Here is a 19,687-nt window from a genome sequence, read left to right on the forward strand (position 1 = left end):
CAGGAATGGTGGGTTGGTGGTGCTTTTATGTGAAACATATTATGTGATATGTCTAGCTGAATACTACATCTAAATTACCTTCATATTTAATTGCATGTATCATCGTAGCTTTCCTTTTCAATTTTTAATTAAATATATTCTAGAAATTACAAATTACAGTAATTTGAATTATTCATAAAGGCTTACACACTATATTTACATACCGTAATATGTGCCAGGATTAACACAACTTTTGAAACATCCTTGTCGACAGCACTTTTGTTTTCCCGGACAGTTTCCATCATTAAAACAATCTCCTGGTCTAACAACTGCCGGACAAATAAGACCGGGTTTGTTAGGTGGACATTTCCCTGGCTTAGTCACAGGCTCTTTATTAATAAAAAGATACATATATTTTGGATAATATTTTTTTTCTTTAAAAGTCTCTTTTTTCTATGTTAAAAAAAGTAAACTCAACGAAAAACAAATATGTAACTCTTCAACAAACGACAACCACTAACAAACAGGCTCCTGACTTGTGACATACAGAATGAGGCGGGGTTAATGCCAACCCTTAATCTTGGACAGTTGTGTTACAATACATCATAAGAACTAACTACCACAGGGGACACATAGCTTGGTTCTTGAAAATCCCAACAACACATCAGATGGATACTACACGCTGCTAAAATTTCAAACTTGCTTTAGATTATTTTTTCAGATGTTCATTGTTTAATAGAACACATTAACAATTACATTACATACACCAATAATGTATTCTCGACTTGTGACTTAAATGTGTCCATTGTACACGGATGCTCCACGTGCACTATTATGTTTTATGTTTAGTGTACCGTGACAATAGGGGCAGAACTTTAATTTGGTATAAGAATTAGAAGGATCATATTCGAGGATACATGTGTACAATGCTTCAAGCTGATTGGCCTTCAACTTCATCAAAATCTACCTTCACCATAAAAATAACCTAAAGCGGGACAGACGGGCTGTCTGAAAAATATCTGGTCCCTAGGTTGCGGATAACAAAGGGACAAAGGTCACACATTATATGTACTTACTTTACATATCGTATCGAACGGCTCATTTCAGCATATATTTGAATTATTTTACATTGTCATTGCTGGGCCTTTCATAGCTTACTATGCGGTACGGACTTTGCTCATTTTTAAAAGCCGTACGGTGACCTATAGTTGTTAATTTCTGTGTCATTTTGGTCTTTTGTGGAGAGTTGTCTCATTGGTTATCATACCACTTTTTTTTTAAGTTATTTCGAAATGTGAAACCATGTCGCTTGTGAGATCAGAAACAGACATTCATTTAAACATATCTATTTATTGTGGATTTGGAAACAATAAATTTGAGAATGGAAATGGGGAATGTGTCAAAGAGACAACAACCCGACCATAGAACAGACAACAGCAGAAGGTCACCAACAGGTCTTCAATGCAGCGAGAAATTCCCGCACCCGGAGACGTCCTTCAGATGGCTTCTAAACAAATATATATACTAGTTCAGTGATAATGAACGCCATACTAAACTCCAAATTCTACACAAGAAACTAAAATTCAAAATATTACAAGACTAACAAAGGCCAGGGTCTCCTGACTTTGGACAGGCGCAAAAATGCGGCGGGGTTGCAACTTGTATTAATATCTTTCCACTTTGTGGGTGCGAGTGCGGCCTAGTAACGGCATTAGCCTACTCTTTTTTTAAATCTACAAGGGTGTCTTTTACGTCTAAGAGATAATAATGGTCGCAGTAACTTACTTTCTTTATCTATACATTTATCTTGGCATTCAGTTAGTAATTCAAAATTGTTCGCATTTCCTTGGCATCCCCCATAGATAAACTTCTCACATTTGCTTGTTTCAAGATTGAAGTAATATCTTGGGAAACTTCCTTTACAAGGTCCGGGTAGTTTTGGTAAGCGACAATCTAAAAAATATAAATAATTGTGTACTCTCCAAAAATAGAACAAATCATAAATTTAACAAGTTTAATGTTGTTTAAGTGAGCGATGCTTTCAATAGTATAAATAATTGTAAAATCTTTCAAATCAACCATATCTCAGGATTGACACGGTCGCGGATCAAGTCCACAACCTCCCACACTCGAAACGACCACCGATCAACAAAATGATTCAGGACAAATATTGAAAAATAATCAAAGAGTGAACGAACAGCACATTATTCAGTAATTTACGTAGCGTATGGATTTAACGTCAACATTTTTCTGTCACGGGTTGATAATTCTCCCTCTTTTAATTCTTTGATCATTTATTCTTTTTATTGCAATGACAATTGTTTTTAGAATGAGTAAAAGTAGAAAATGCAAGGAACTTTATCTTTTTCTACGCATTCACAATTTCCTTAGATGTGACGTCATTGACAAAAAAGTCTTGCTATTGTCGTATCATGTCATAGGAGTGAAACATAAAATTATCGGTTTTTACTTTACTACGAAATCGCGGTATTTAACTGCAATCAATGTTATAATACAGGATAAAATAAGTGACAAATATATAAATAATGAAACGAAAAAAGCAAAAAACATTATGGGTGCACTGCGTGTGCTTGTTTTCGAGATATATTCCATTGAAAATTTGGCGGGAAATAATTCTCTGTAGACTTTTCTTTCAAAAACGATGAAAACATAACAAGGATTTTATAAGATTTTCAAATATGACATTTTAAACTATATTTAATAAAATAATGGAAAGAAAAGTAAGGGGTATGGGCAAGTTATTTTAATGGCACTATATGGATAAAACCAGAGGATTCCGAATATCGGTCAAAATTCAAAAAAATGAGGAGCGAACTTCCTGAAATGGTACCTTTATAGCATGGAATGACTGTAGGAGATCCATGGTGGAAGAGGTTCGAATATACACGGTCTTCACGTGGACGTTTTTAACCAATCATATTCCTAGGAATGTATAGGAGGTAAGATAATAAATGATACCTTTGTTGCATGGAATGACTGTAGGGGGTCCATAACATTTCACACCATCCACATAAAATATTTTTGGTTTACCATCCGAGCAGAGCCATGGTGGTAGAGGGGCGAATTGTGGACAAGGATCTAAAAAAAATACAAATAAGAGACACATTACAACTGCTGCAATACTGGCATAAAATAAAGGCGTTCATCAAAACAATGTGAGTTTTATTTTCATTATCGAACTTATCATACATACGTATAAATGTATATATAACTTCAGATAAAGTATACAACAGATACAGATACAGTTAAGTAACGTATAGCGGGTTATTTTCGCGGGTGTAAAATTTAGCGATTTTCATTGAATCAGGTATACGAAATACTTTGCCGGTTTTTATTTTGGCGGATTCAAAACTTTTATCAATACCTTTGTGCACTTTTGAATTGGCGGGACTTATTTTTCCATCAGCGAATATAAGCGAAAATTTACATCCCGCGAAAATAACCCGCTATACTGTATGCCTCGTGTCTTAGGCTTAAATCTCGAAATTGACAAAACTTTACGACAAAAGAGATGATTTCAGCTTTCTTATTGTCAACTTTTTATTTCTACATGCGAACATTCGAACAAGGCCTGCATACATCTATTTTTACAGTTTTTTCTCACAGTTTATACGATATTCAAAGATGAAAACATTAAGAAATAAGTAATTGAAGGACACACATCAAGACCATCCTTGTTGTTAATGTTTAAATAACAAAGATAGTGTGTACTTACCTTGTCTGCATTTACATATTTCACAGCCATTTTCGTCCTTTGCAAATCCTAATGAACATTTTATTGTAGGACATACAATTTTGGGGCATACTAAAAAAGAAATTCAAGTCTGAAATAACATAGTTTAAACAGAATTACTTTTAATGAATGCATTATCACACTTTCACGAAATTCCTAGTCGTTAAATTTAGTTGTAATGTTGAGTCTGTTGTAAATTGTGATTTTATTTTATTTGATTTATTCGTATATTGTACTTGTGACATTCGATTGAAACTTGAACATTTAAGATATTCGATTTAAAAAAAATATTTTTGGTAGGAAACAGGAAAATATTCACTTAGTTTCTTCTTTCGACCGGTAGTAAATCCCTTGCCAAATTGTTCCTTTTGTTTGTTTGTTGGAGGTATAAATATGATGGCATTGAGGAATCTACAATGTATAATAAGTTCGAAATAAAACTCATTTTTTGGTTCTTATCTTATATATCCTAATTTTCCATAGGCAGTCCAAATTTCTTGCAAGTCCTTCTGATTGACCCTTCTGGTCTTCTTATGTTGAATTTTTAGTATGATGTTAAAGCGTTTTTATCATAATTATCATTGAAAACAATGGTATTAGAGAATGAAGATAATGGAAAGATTTGTCTGCATAACGAATATGCTGGGGTTTTTTTTTTGTTTGTGCTTTTTAAATTTCATTGCATGAAATATTTGACATACCGTGGCCTTTGCACGATGTTCCACAGGAAGGATTGAAGCAACACTTTTGACCTGAAAGTATAACATAGATATTAGAGAAGTTAAGAAATATGGTTGCATATTATGAACATGGTTTTGAATACAATGTGATTATTGTGGATTTACAAATTACAAATTATACCATTCAAGGCCATTTTGATTTCCATTATCAATACTACAAGTAATTAATAAAAGAGGGACGAAAGATACCAAAGGGACGGTCAAACTCATAAATCGAAAATAAACTGACAACGCCATGGCTAAAATGAAAAAGACAAACAGACAAACAATAGTACACATGACACAACATAGAAAACTAAAGAATAAACAACACGAACCCCACCAAAAACTAGGGGTGATCTCATGTGCTCCGGAAGGGTAAGCTGTGGGTCGAAATGATACCCATAACAACAGTTACTGCTTAATTAAGGGTCCGGTCGTAGTTAGAAAACCAGGAATGATTTGAGTTGAAAGATTGCAAAAGCAGAGAAAACTGTGCACCTAATAATCATCATGACTTTAACAGATGAAAATACGTTTACAGGCTAAAAAAGAGGGACCGAAAGATACAAGAAAGTCATTCAAACTCATAGATCGAATATTAACTGACAACGCCATGGCAAAAAAACGAAATAAACGAGCAAGTACTAGTACACAAAACATAACATAAAAAACGAAGGACTGAGCATCACGTACCCTACCAAAAAATGGGGGTGATATCAGGTGCTCCGAAAGGGTAAGCAGATATTGTTTGTGGAGTATGTGTGTTCTGGATCTATGTACAACAATACACTGACCTGGTTTACAGCTGCTGGTAATAAGCACACCCACTAACATCATATTATATATACACGGTCCGCATGTGGTTGTTTATAAACAATGACATTTCCTAAAAATTGTAGAAGGTAAGATAAGCAATACTATACCTGGTTTACACTCTGTATCTGCGTTATACAGCTGCTGGTAATGACCACACCCTCTAACCCCATATCAAATATACACGGTCATTACGTGGTCGTTTATTACCAATACTATTCCCATAAAAACTTTAGGATGTCAGATACGCAACAATACAGTGACCTAGTTTACACTCTGTATCCGTGTTACACAGCTGCTGATAATGACCACACCCCCTAACCCCATATCAAATATACACGGTCACCACGTGGTCATTAACAACCAATAATATTTTCTTAAATTCTTTAGGAGGTAAGATAAGCAATAACATACCTGGTTTACACTCTGTATCTGCGTTACATAGTTGCTGGTAACGAACACACACTGGACATTCTGTGGTGGCTTGGGTACCTAAACAAACTGGACATCCTGGACGGTTACCCTATTTGAGATGCAAAACAGATCAATGTATTATAGGAATTAAGATTCCACCTCATAATGTACTATGTCTGTAGTATAGCGAAGAATAAAACATAAGTAAATGTAAACACAATCAATAGTGCCAATAATTTATCTTCTTTGTTTTAGCGAATTTTGTGGCATTTAAATTCCCCTTTTCGTTCAACTTACGACAGCTGTTTTATTAAAGTAGTTCGCTTCTCAGTTTCAAAGTTATTAACTTTTTAAAACACTAGTTTATATTGATAGGGGATTAATAAAGGAATCAATAGAGCAAAAAAAATATATACGTCACCATGCTTGTTTTCGAGATATTAGCCAATGAAATTTTGGCGGGAAAATATTCTCTCTTGACTTTTCATAGCTTTAGTATTGACAAAGTTCTCAAAAACTGTTAAAAAGTAATTAAAATTTTATAAGACTTTTACACATGGCTTATTATTATACATGTAAAAGATTTACAAAAAGAAAAATGGGGGTCACCAGGCAAATTTTCGCAAGGCATTCAAATGGATGAAACCAGAGGATTCCTAAAATCTGACAAAATATCCAAAACATGACAAGCCAGCTTCCTTAACATAAGTAACATACTGTTATTGGATCAGTGCAAGCAAAATTTCCACATGGTTTTCTACAACATTTTTGATTTCCTGAAATGTAAAATATAAAAACATAAGCAAATGAAAGGAAATCACATTTATGACATGCAATTCCAAATAGTGTCATCGATACCGCTAGCCATCACGTATCACTGGCATACACCGACCAGCAAGCTATAAATGTCTAATCAAAATAACTTGTGTTAAACCATTCAAAACATTCAAAACCAACGTTCTAATCTATATTAGAATAACGGGCTGCGCTTTAGCGCATGATACGCCCGTTGCTCTTTTAACTTGTCTTTTATGCTTTAAATGAATTTATATGATCAACTAGAAATATATATACAAATCAAAAGGGATGTTATATATATATTCACCAAAGTTTCATAAAATTCCCCTTTTTTAAGTATAAAAATTCATTACTTAAGAAAACGTAAAATCTAAAATTTATAAAAATGGAAAGGGAGCTTATGTCAATAGATATAAACAATTTATCAAAGTTGCATAAAATTTTGTGAAAGTGTTAGTTATTGTCCCAAAATTGGAAAATCCCCCCCTTTTTTTAAGCATAAAAATTCATAACACGGAAATGTAAAATCTGAAATTTATAAAAATTGAAAGGGAGCTTAAATCAAAAGATATAAACAATTCACCAAAGTTTCATGGACATTGGTGAAAGCCTTTTTGAGTTATTGTCCGAAGTGTTGAAAATCCCCCTTTTTTTATGAATAAAGCCCCATAAATCCAAAACTTAAAATCTGAAATTTATAAAAATTGAAAGGGAGCTTACATCAATAGATATAAACAATTCACCAAAGTTTCATGGACATTGGTGAAAGCCTTTTTGAGTTATTGTCCGAAGTGTTGAAAATCCCCCTTTTTTTTATGAATAAAGCCCCATAAATCCAAAACTTAAAATCTGAAATTTATAAAAATTAAAAGGGAGCTTACATCAATAGATATAAACAATTTACCAAAGTTTCATGGACATTGGTGAAAGCCTTTTTGAGTTATTGTCCGAAGTGTTGAAAATCCCCCCTTTTTATGAATAAAGCCCCATAAATCCAAAACTTAAAGTCTGAAATTAAAAAAAAAAACGAAAGGGAGCTTACGTCAATAGATATAAACAATTCACTTAAGTTTCATGGAAATTGGTGAAAGTGTTTTTGGGTTATTGTCCGAAGTGTGGACGACGGACGGACGGACGGACGGACGGACAACGGTATACCATAATACGTCCCGTCTAAAAGACGACGGGCGTATAAAAATGAGAAACAAGAAACCCTTATGAACCACACTAAACGACAACCACTGAACATCATGTTCATGAAAATCAAGAATTCCTTATTAACTTACGCACAACAACACAATGTCGGTTGAAGTTGGTATATTGCTGATAAGGAGGATTTATGATTTCAAAACATCATAGATACCAGAATTCAAATTTAATATTTACGTCAGATGCGCTTTTCGTCTACAAAAGACTCATCAGTGACGCTCGAATTAAAAAATGTTAAAAATGCCAAATAAAGTACTAAGTTGAAGAGTATTGAGGACCAAAAATTCCTAAATGGTTTTTTTTTCCAAATACAGCTAAGGTCATCTATTCCTGAGGTAGAAAAGCCTTATTATTTCAAAAATTCTAAGTTTTGTTAACAGTTTATATATAATTATGAACATATCAATTATTATTCAAGTTAACATAGAAGTGCTGACTACTGAGCTGGTGATACTCTCGGGGAAATAAATCTCCACCAGCAGTGGCATTGACCCAGTTGTTGTATATGAATTATGTTATAATTCAATAATAGATAAAGGAAGATGTGGTATGAGGTATCAAGTCACAATTTAAAGAATAAACCAATATAGATCATAACTACATGCTCTTAAGAGCCTGTGTCGCTCACTTTGGTCTTTGTGCATACATGTATTAAACAAAGGACACAGATGGATTCATGACAAAATTGTGTTTTGATGATGGTGATGTGTTTGTAGATCTTACTTTACTGAACATTCTTGCTACTTACAATTTTCTCTATCTATAATAAACTTTGCCCTTTAGTTACACAGAGGAAAATATTTTGTAAAAATTTACAATATGGGCCAGGTGAGCTAAAACAAAAAGACAAATGATACTTACTACTTTTACAGTCTCTGTCCACTTTACAGTTGGAGACTACTAGACTACGTGTACAAATTTCTGGTACGACTTTAGGAACTGCTGGGCAAACTCCTTGTCTTGGTGGCTAAAGAGAAAAAACAAATCAGTGTATTTATCACGTAACATTCAAGACAATTAAAAATAGTTAATCAATTACAGTAGAGTATTATTTACCTTCCAATAATGCAAATACACTAAAACAGAACTCTTTTATGTTTCTTTGTATGATTGGAATGAGCCTCATGACGAATAAGAAAAAAACTTACTGTGTTTCCGTTAGTTTTAGTTTGTAACCCGGATTTTTTTTTTAATTGATTTATGAATTTCAAAAAGCTGTGTACTACTGTTGCCCTTAATTAGTGTTCAGGTTAGCACCTGTTTTTGGCTGCTGTAGAGCCACACAGAAACTGAAAGGGTTTCCTTTTTATATTTTATAGATATTTGCAAAGGAATTATCAATGTCAAATGTACGCTTACAGATATGTCAGTGTCCATAACATATGCATACAGAGAACATTGTGTCTTTACCTAGATAACCTTTTCCAACTGTTGCATGTTTGGTTCAATGAAAATTACAATAGAAAGATTTAGTTTAACGGATAAAAATCTGCTGCAGCTATCTTTTCATTAATCAAACATATAACAAGCTGATACGAAAAAACTGGCAAGAACAAAAGTTCATGATTTTTATCATACCAACGGGAATAAAAAAAAGCAAATTGGATTTTTTTCATCATATAAAAAAATTGTTTGTTGTTTTTATGTATTTATTATCGTTGACTTTAATGGTGTGTGTGTGTGTGTGTGTGCGGGGGGGGGGGAGGGGTGACTGTGAAGTTGATTCTAGAGGAATTAGGAACTTTAGCGGAGGTATGGACTTTAGCAAAAAATTGTTGGGTACTTTAGCGGTGTTGTTGACTCTAGATGAATTGGGACTTTAACGGTGCCACAATGCTGTTTAATTTGATAGATCACATACAACAGGTACAAGCGTTGAAATGAAACATATACATACATATCTTGGTCATTTCTACTTTACGATAATGAATAATTATGAATTCCGTCCTTATTTGTTTGATCATTTCCGTATTACTTCAAACAAATAAAAAAAAAAAGATGTGGTATGATTGCTAATGAGACAACTATCCACAAAAGACCAAAATGACACAGACATTAACAACTATAGGTCACCGTACGGCCTTCAACTATGAGCAAAGCCCATACCGCATAGTCAGCTATAAAAGGCCCCGATAAGACAATGTAAAACAATTCAAACGAGAAAACTAACGGCCTTATTTATGTAAAAAAATGAACATTACTTACGATTGGGGTCACCTTGATGCATTCTTTTCCACATTTTTGTGGACAACATACTTTGCCTAAAAAATAATGAAAATAATATTCTTAAACTATTGCGTTTCTACACCATGTATAACCTAACTAAACTAGTCGTCGTATAGTTACGTTCGCATTTATCATGAAAAAACCCAAATTCTTAGATTAAACGTAAATTTTATGTTAAACGTGCATGTACATACAAATATCCATCTCAAAATGATGAGTCAATTTATGTCGAATTTTAAATGCAAATATTTATAATTGATTCAGACAGGGAGGTCTGGTTGCTCTACACGTGATTCCGTACTTAGGCGTTTTTCAATAAAAACGTGTTTTCTTGTTCCAGCCACTTTTAAAAGAATGTGTTTTATCTTTGCAAGTAATTTTTTGTGCAGTCAGTACATTGAATTAGATTTAATATTTTAAAGCAAAGACACAGTATATTTTTAGAGGGATTGATAAGATATTGATTCCTGAATGGTCCAAAACAACCAAAATGGCATGTCCCTAGACCGCCTATTCAACATTCATACTCTAAAATATCGTAAAAATGTAGAAATAAATGTTATTATTACTAAATATAAGTTCTATAATAATTCAAAGGAAGTCTAACGATTGTCCCTTTCTTTTCCACGATGCAGCAGAGACAAGACGTAGAAAATTGGGTTCCGTATGAATTAACAAATGTCGTTTCAAAAGAAACCCACTCGCCCACCCACCACTTAAATTAAAGATATACATGTACTCCTAAAATGTAATTAACATGCACGTGTTCATATGTATATAATATGTTATATCATGTTGTTCGTTTTTCTGCTGTTTTTGTTCTATTTTTCAGGTTGAAATGGGTGATAGTTTATCTCGATTGTAATCCCAATCCTCCGTCACGGCTTCAGACAAAGGCTCCGACCATTTAATGGCGAAAATAGCGACACAACATCTACAAATATATTATGCTTTTTATAATGGAATTGTGTACCCGATGAGCTTCTGTTTCCCAGGGCTAGCATCCGATATATTTTGGAAGCAATGTTAATAAGATATATGTGAAAATGGCATTATAAGGAATAACAATAAGGTGGAAATAAGGAATAAGAATAATGTGGAAATAAGGAATAAAGAATGGAGAATAATGTGGAAATAAGGAATAAGGAATGGACAATAATGTGGAAATAAGGAAAAAGGAATGGACTATAAGGTTTAATTATATATACTAGGGACTTGCCAATTATGTTTTTCGGCAGTCCCATTATTTGTCAAGCCGTGGCCGTACAATTTTGTACTTTTGCCAAATAAAATATTTCTAACTTTATATGTGTATGTCATTTGACCCGATGTTGTCTCAGATAAAAATAATTGTTATGGACTAAATCTCCCTGTTTCTAAAATAAGTCTTAAGATAACTTATTGCTTTGCTAAATATTTAATACAAGATATGCCAAAAGAGAAGAAAACAAAAGCTTATGCTGATTATGTTTTAGCCACATATGTTGATGACACCGTTCTTCGTTCCCACCATCCGTATTGGCTTTAACTCTATCTACCGCAAGACATATCAGTAACGGAGCAGAGGCATTTCACAGAAATTTTTATGACCTGTTTTATGCATTTTGTCATTTTTGAACAATAAAGTGGAGTTTCAAGCTACAACATGCATTAAATTGGGAAATACACATGCAGCAGCAGTAAGAAGAAAGAATGTTTCAGAAAAGGAAACATTTGACGTGTAAACTGATGGTTCCAAGTGCGAATAAAGGAGGAGGGGAGTGATTTTTCTTCTAATTGGCGCAATTGTATGTTTTATTTTTGGCGCAAATGATACCATATAAGAAAGAAGATGTGGTATTATTGCCAATGAGACAACTATCCACAAAAGACCAAAATGACACAGACATTAACAACTATAGGTCACCGTACGGCCTTCAACAATGAGCAAAGCCCATACCGCATAGTCAGCAATAAAAGGCCCCGATAAGACAATGTAAAACAATTCAAACGAGAAAACTAACGGCCTTATTTATGTAAAAAAAAGAACGAAAAACAAATATGTAACACATAAACAAACGACAACCACTGAATTACAGGCTTCTGACTTGGGACAGGCACATACATAAATAATGTGGCGGGGTTAAACATGTTAGCAGGATCCCAACCCTCCCCCTAACCTGGGACAGTGGTATAACAGTACAACATAAGAACGAACTATAAAAATCAATTGAAAATGGCTTAACTCATCAGATGGACAAATATACAAGTCGACGTGGCCCGATACTTATACATCCCGACACAAAAAGACACAATGAACAGATCTGAAAGTACTCGCAGTTATCTGACAGCTAGTTCAAAGCCACTAACAACTAATAAAAAAATCATGGAACTAAGACTAAACTATCAATCCGTACACATCCAACATCCCATGGACTTAGTGTAAAGAAGTCATCGATAGCCAGAGAAATACATGACCTTGTGCAATGCCAAGTTACAGGTATCGTATTTTAAAACAGGTTGCGCTACGTATTATTGGAGAAAAAAGTTGTGGCGCATAAGGACGCATTTTTGGCGCAAACGGATCTCTCCCACAAAATGCCTACTATGAAACGAAGTCATTAAAATTTGTTAATAAACAGTATTATAAAATCAATGTGTAATTTAGTTTTAAAGAGATATAAACATTAAGGTCTGTCAAAAGAAGTGATGCTTTTATAACGGCAGTTAAATTGTTGGTAAGAAAAATTGAGCACATCAAATAGACCAGAGTGATACCGTATTTTTGTTAATGTCCATTTGAAACGGGTCAAATCTCCTTCAGTATCTAGTTTTAAAATTATGAAAAAAAAATATTAGTGTACAGCTTAATACATGCTTTGATGAATACAATCAGTCTTGTTACTATTGCAATATAGGGATTGTGGGAAAAAATAAAACATGTGATTATGTCCCCTACGAAACGGTCACCTACGAAACAAGTATGGGACACTACCACTACCATGCAGTCTTTTTTTTAACTCTTTTTTCAATTATATTAGTGTAATTTTTAGTATGTTTTTATTAACATAGAATAGGGTTGATGTCAACTACGAAACTGTTTGTCCACTACGGAACGGTTTTGTCAACTACGAAACTCATAAAAATGTCCACTACGTACAATGTAACATGAGTTGTACCTTCATATGTGAAGTACTGTCTAATCTTTATCGATAAAAAATGGTTCTGCAATTCAGAAAAAATGAGATCTTTCTAGTATATAAAGTAAACAAACTGGAATGTCTATAGGAGACATTTAAAATTGAAATAAGATGTGTGTTTAGAAGCAGTTTCGTAGTGGACAAATGTCCCTTACGAAACAGCACACAAATTATGAAAATAATATCATTTTAAATAGTATTTAAGATTGCACTTTTTGTTTACAAACAGGTCTATAATAGAGGTATTCAAATTAACTCTTGAAATAAAATTTTAGACAAGTTGATTTTCCATTTTTTTAGGTCTGAAAGATACGTTTTTATTGAGAAACGCCCACTTACGTCATTCGATTTCAACTGTGGCTATGATCGTTCTAAATGATTACATAAATGTGCTTCGAACCTACTAAATTTCTGAGTGTTTTTGTTTTCATTGTTTTATAAACTCTTGCACAACCTGTGTGCCTTGAAACTTTCTATTTATGATTCTATTCGGGTTTAAGCGTATTGACCGAACACTGCAATGAACGTTTATGTAAACATAACAGAGAATTTAAAATATCTGACAAAACACGAGATTATACTTCAACTCTGGACTTCTCGGAGAATAATTGTTGGTATTAAAAATGATAAAACTTTAATTGTCTATGGACTGGCTCCAAATATAACTGAGTATTATTATTTATATAGTGTGCTAGTGACCTAATACGATTAATTACACCACTTCTAACCGTGACGGTGTTTTGAAATAGGCCCCGCCTATTTACCTAATATGGAGCCCTACTAACCTAATATGGAATATATACGGTCTCCACGGGGCTACTTTTAACCAATCATATAACTATAAACGTATATGAGGTAAAATAATGTAAGATACTTACCACCATTACAGTTGGAATCTGTCTGACATTCATCATTTTTTATGTAACTACTACATCTGTCTCTTGGGTTCAATACTGGACATCGTGGATAGCTTGTTGTCTGTGAATAATAAAAAGGAGATAGAATTAATGCTTATATTGAAAATTCAGATACATAAATACAACAGTCTCAGAGAACATGCGTATTACAACCAATGAAAAAGATTCTCATTTTGGTGAACATAAAAGTGTATTATACAAAAGCATTTCACTAATTGAAATTCAATGTCATTTCACTAGTACTTCTTCATTCCGGTGTAGGATTCAAATTATGAAGTTATGATTTCTTAATTGAGATGTACCGGCATTTTTTTAATTGCCACCTCCAAACCATAAAATTAGCACGTTTTGTAACAGAAATATTTAGACGGTAGGTTCTATCTAATGTTAATCTGGAGATCCCTACAATTATGGTGACTGGCTTTGGCGCCCATAGTACTCTTATGATCATTATTGACTATTAAAACATCAGAGGTTCACGATCCCAAATAGCTCCCCTGGCCCTTCGAGACAGCCTGGCTACCAGTTCGTTTCTTTAAGTGCAGCTGTTCGTGAGTAATACCAGAGTTTTACGCAAGCAAAATACACATAAAAATGAATTAGTTTCAGGTATGAACACAAATACCATTACACAAAAATGAAACAACTTTTGAAATTTTTTTTTTTTTTTATCTACATAATAAAATAATAAGGTCACATTTGTCTTTTTCCGACTGGCATTTAAACCCTAGCCAAAGTACACTAGTGAAGCGTCTGTTTGGCTATGAAAGGATGAAGACATTCGTAACCACATCCAATAAGAATTAAAAAGTTAAATCCGATGTCTCGTATAAAGTAATTGCCAAGATATCTGCACCTTAAGAAAAAACCTTACAACAATCATTTTAAGGGTCAAGGTGGCCTATTGTAAGGAAAAGATTTTGCAGTGGCAGTCTAAATTTCCAATCGTGGACGTTCCATTTTATAGGACCCTATTTACAAAATTCATAGTTAATTTGTTCTCGTTCTGAACAATCATGGAATACTTGCCGCTGGACGTTTAGCAACCAACAATCAATTAAACAACCATTTATTTACAATTGATTTACAATTCGTGTGTGAACTCATTGATTTCAAATAAAAGATTATTTTCTTCACAATACCGTAAAGTTTCCACACATAGCACGAATATAGGAATATAAAACGCATTTAAATGTTATAAACACGTATCTGTCGTGAGCATACGTGTAATTATTAGATCTTTGACCCCAATTGTAATAATGGAGATGTTCTGGAAACGCCTAATCCGGTATTATAATGATAAAATAAATCCCTTTTTTATAATGTTCCCTCACTGTGAAATTACAATATACATTAAATCTATTTAGCGCAACAGGTTTGAACGAATAAAATGTACTTAGTTATAACATTTGACTTTTTAATTACATAAATGCCGACGCGAACGTTATATTTAGGATTAGTAATCTCTCTGAACATTTTGTCCTTTGACACATGCTATTGAATCAGTTTTTTTTTTTTTTTTCTTTTTACAATGTAACTTATTCTTGTACACTCTTAAGTTTTACCAAGTCAGCTAACATATACAAGAATAATTACAGCGCCCCCCCCCCCCCCCCCCCCCCATATGGCCATTGACCTCAAGAGTATGTACATGTATGTAATGAAGCGATCGAAGTGAGTGAAATATAATGACTGGATTATTCGGGGTTCTAACATTTTATCAATATTTATTTTAAACAGTAAATCAATGACATTGTAATTATTCTTATAAAATAAATTGCGTTTAAAAATACCATTGAACGTTCAATATTTCAAACAATCGCGTCCATTATTTTAATAGCATAACATATTGACGTACTATCATTAAAACTCAATTCCGTTCATGATTAAGTAAAAAAAGACTTAGGAAATAAAGTAAAAAAATAAAACAGTTCTTCTGCATTTATGTTCTTACTAGCAAACGTATAAGAGAAATCTGCTTTACATATACATTTAAATAAGAGTTATAACCTAGAGAAAAGTGATCTGATTAGTTGGTTGGTGTTACATTCAACACTATTGCGCTATTTTATGGTGGTCAGTTTTTTATTCGCGGAAGATGCCGTAATGCTCGGAGAATAACCGACCTTTGGTAAAAAAAACTGGAAAAAAATTTAGAATATTATAGTATAATACTACATTTTCTGTTTTACAGTTAAACAGATGACCAATCAAAAGAAAAATGATTGAACATATTTCATTAGTTAAAACATATTTATTTATAGTGGATTGGGAAACAAGTTATTGCAACTTATATTAATCCCTGTCCACTTTGCTAGATTTATACCATTGCATACACAATTACAATAAGGGGGGTTGGGGTTGGGGTCACGCGACGATACATGTATAACCCCGTGTTTTCCGGGCTAACTCCGTTAATCTCGGCTATATACAAATTTATTCACAAGTCTATAGTTTGAAAGCTAAGGGAAGACTGCCCAAGCAACAGTTTACAAAACATAAACTAATTTAAATATAAGGGAAATAAAACATTATAAAAGGTTCTCATAAAATATAAATATAATTGTCCAATCTTATGTAATAATAATCCGGTTATTGTCCTCTAGCCTGGTATCCCGGTTCGATATCTAGCTGCGAAACTTAGCAAAATAGCGATAATTGCTTCTTTTGAAGTTGAGTGTAAGTTTCGAACTTTTGACAGCCATCGGATTAAGATGTAAAATAGTCAATCTTATAATCTCTTGGAGTATTTGAAATCAAAGAACATACTATTAAAGAATAAAGAAACATTTAAAACAAGAAATATTCAACTTAAAACTAAAATGGGAAATATTCAATTTAAAACGAGAGTTCATATAACTATTCAATTCAAAACGAGAGTTCATATAAAGTACTTTGCGAATTATTGTAGAAGTTCCTAACGTCACTTTTCTTCCGGTAAAACTTTTAAGCAATTCTCTCAATTAATCTAAAATTTTATAAAAAAAACAATCTTAATAAATTTTGAACAAATCTGTCAACTTCTGTATATAAATGTTATAAATGTAATATATATGGTCTCTTCGAGTAGCTACATTTTTGTATATAGACACCGCATATCAAATTAATCGCTTGTAAAGTTATAGGATTCAACATACATGTATATGTAATATTAACCCTCATTTAATTTGTAATATTTTTGTTGTGATCTAGGTAACATCCGTGTCTATAGACCGAAGTAAGCGTAACAAAATGTTGTATTTTTTTGGGTCGTTAAACATAACTAGTTCATATGTCAACAGTATTAAAAATGGAAATAATTCATTGATTGAGGGTTGATTACAAATCCGCACATATATTTCAAGAACCATTTGATATATTTTTATGTAAAACACCAAAAGATCTCAATTGACATATATTTGTTTATCCTCTTAAATTAGAGTTTTGTCGGGGTTTACGATCTTTTGTTTTCTTAAAGTATTTCAATCTATAAAGTGATTGATTTTTAGGTATAATTATATAAATTCAAATTAAAGATTCAAATGTAAATTGCAATATAAACTTCTAACAATAAGTTTGTGACAAATACAAATTAAGTAAAAAAAAACTCTACATCATCTGCATAATCAGTCAATAACTGTAAATATTCCAGTGTACCATGGCCTTACTTCTACAAAAATGTATTGACTTTTGAATAAAGGTGACCAATGTATTTACTTGTGATGGTGCAGATGGAGTATGCATAAACATCACATTTCTTCATCAGAAAAGTTATTACAAATTATAAAAAAAATCGATTCTCGGTTCCTCTTGTTTTTTTTAAAATTCACAATCTAATGAAAAAAAAATGTTTTTCATCTTCTAACATGTAACACTTCAAGTCGAAAACGAAAATATATTATAAAAATATAAAAATATATCATTTAGTTTTTATTGTTTTGGAATTGTTCCATTTTGCTTTATAAATATACAAATGCATCATATTGCTAACAAATATCCACTTATTTGAATAATAATATCATTAATTTCTTTTAAAAACTTACATGTACACAATGAATAAGACAAGCGAGCAAGATTCCAGCTTGCCACATCTCGTACAATAACGTTAAATCTCGTAAATGAATACAGCTCGGACAACCTCTTGAATTTATAACTTATGATTTATCGATATTTAACCGACTACATGTGATTTCTTGTTCGATACACGATAAAGGTGTGCTCGCAGGAACAATATGTTATTATATAACAAAATTCATCATTCAAATTGATTTAGTATATTGCGCAGAAACTAACATATGCAAATTAGGAAGAATAAAAATATATTAATCTGATAATTGATTACGTACGTACATATACCTCAAAGGCAAGCAAAAACAGAAAAATATGATGTGTTCTACAATAACAATTTCTACTCGTTCAGACAAAAAATAGATTCTTATTTCAAAATCATCACGATCTACTAAATAGAAACACACATAAACAATTCACAATATAAATATGAAATCACTGTATGGTGACCACCTCCGGGTGCGGTCGCCAAACCCTCCATCTAACCTCAGTCACGAGTTGCTTGACCGTTATGGTATATAATCCGTTTCACAGATGATATGTTCCTTATGTCGTATCTACAATCCCGTTTCCTTTTCACGAATGTGACCTACCGATTAAGACTATTAACCGAGTTTGTAATACATTGTAACATGAGCAACACGACGAGTTTCACATTTGGAGCAGGATCTGCTCACCCTTCAGGAGCACATGAGATTACCTCCAGTTTTTTTATGGGGTTCATGTCATTTGGTCTTCGGTTTCTTATGTTGTGTTTTGTGTACTATTATTTAGATATAACATGTGGTATGAGTGCTAATGAGACAACTCTACATCCAGGTCACAATTTGTAAAAGTAAACCATTCTAGGTCAAATAAAAAAAGAAGATGTGGTATGATTTTCAATGAGACAACTCTCCACAAGAGGTCAAATTACACAGAAATTAACAACTATAGGTCATCGTACGGCCTTCTACAAAGCCCATACCATATAGTCATTTATGAAAGGCCCCGAAATGATAAGGTTAAACAATTCAAATGAGAAAAGTAACGGCTTAATTTATGTACGGTCTTAGTTTAATCAGTATTTATTAATGAAAAATTACAAGATGAAAATTACAATGTTACATAAAGTTCAAATATGGGATTCGGAAACAAGTTTGGAAAAACTTTTATAACTCCGTCTCCCTACGGTCTTCAACACTGAGCTAACAGCAAGTTATGAAAAGGCTCCAAAATTCTTTTTCTTTTTAAGCCATGCATGGTGTTGTCAGTTAATTTTCGATCTACGAGTTTGAATGTCCGTCTGGTATCTTTCGTCCCTGTTCTGAGAGAGGTGTAAGTATTTGTCTCATTGGCAATATTTCCATATCACCTTATTGTATATATACAGTACAACACGATAAATATCAGTTTTCAAGGGCTTAACTTGTCAAATCGATACAAAATTGAAAAAAGAAAAATACACAGAATAGACGTAGAAAACTTCACAAAACAATCTTCTCCTTTGAAACTAGTACAACTGTTGGATCTAGTTGTCATAGTTAGAAATTATATTAAATTTCCGATAGATTTTTTATAGGGAATATTCTTATTTTTATGTTCAATAGTTTGGACATTTTGTAAATATATAATTTTATATTTGGCTTA

The 19,687-nt window shown here is 32.8% G+C and overlaps 1 protein-coding gene across 3 annotated transcripts in view; it reads right to left on the minus strand.

The window, feature by feature from the left end:
* LOC143051872 (uncharacterized) overlaps positions 1-18,190 on the minus strand; it is a 36,583-nt gene extending 18,393 nt beyond the window's left edge. For all 3 annotated transcript variants that reach the window (XM_076224861.1, XM_076224860.1, XM_076224858.1), the window contains exons 1-11: positions 18,034-18,190; positions 13,973-14,072; positions 9,895-9,950; positions 8,551-8,656; positions 6,400-6,458; positions 5,683-5,791; positions 4,435-4,485; positions 3,716-3,805; positions 2,959-3,078; positions 1,765-1,932; positions 204-368 (exon numbers count right to left, since the gene is read on the minus strand). In XM_076224861.1, coding sequence (XP_076080976.1) covers positions 204-368; positions 1,765-1,932; positions 2,959-3,078; positions 3,716-3,805; positions 4,435-4,485; positions 5,683-5,791; positions 6,400-6,458; positions 8,551-8,656; positions 9,895-9,950; positions 13,973-14,072; positions 18,034-18,081 — 1,072 coding nt within the window. In that variant the 5' untranslated portion in view covers positions 18,082-18,190. The remainder of the gene's footprint in view (positions 1-203; positions 369-1,764; positions 1,933-2,958; positions 3,079-3,715; positions 3,806-4,434; positions 4,486-5,682; positions 5,792-6,399; positions 6,459-8,550; positions 8,657-9,894; positions 9,951-13,972; positions 14,073-18,033) is intronic.
* Between the last annotated feature and the right edge of the window lie 1,497 nt (positions 18,191-19,687).

The sequence above is a fragment of the Mytilus galloprovincialis genome, chromosome 11, assembly GCF_965363235.1.
Source record: "Mytilus galloprovincialis chromosome 11, xbMytGall1.hap1.1, whole genome shotgun sequence".
In the NCBI taxonomy this organism is placed as follows: Eukaryota; Metazoa; Mollusca; class Bivalvia; order Mytilida; family Mytilidae; genus Mytilus; species Mytilus galloprovincialis.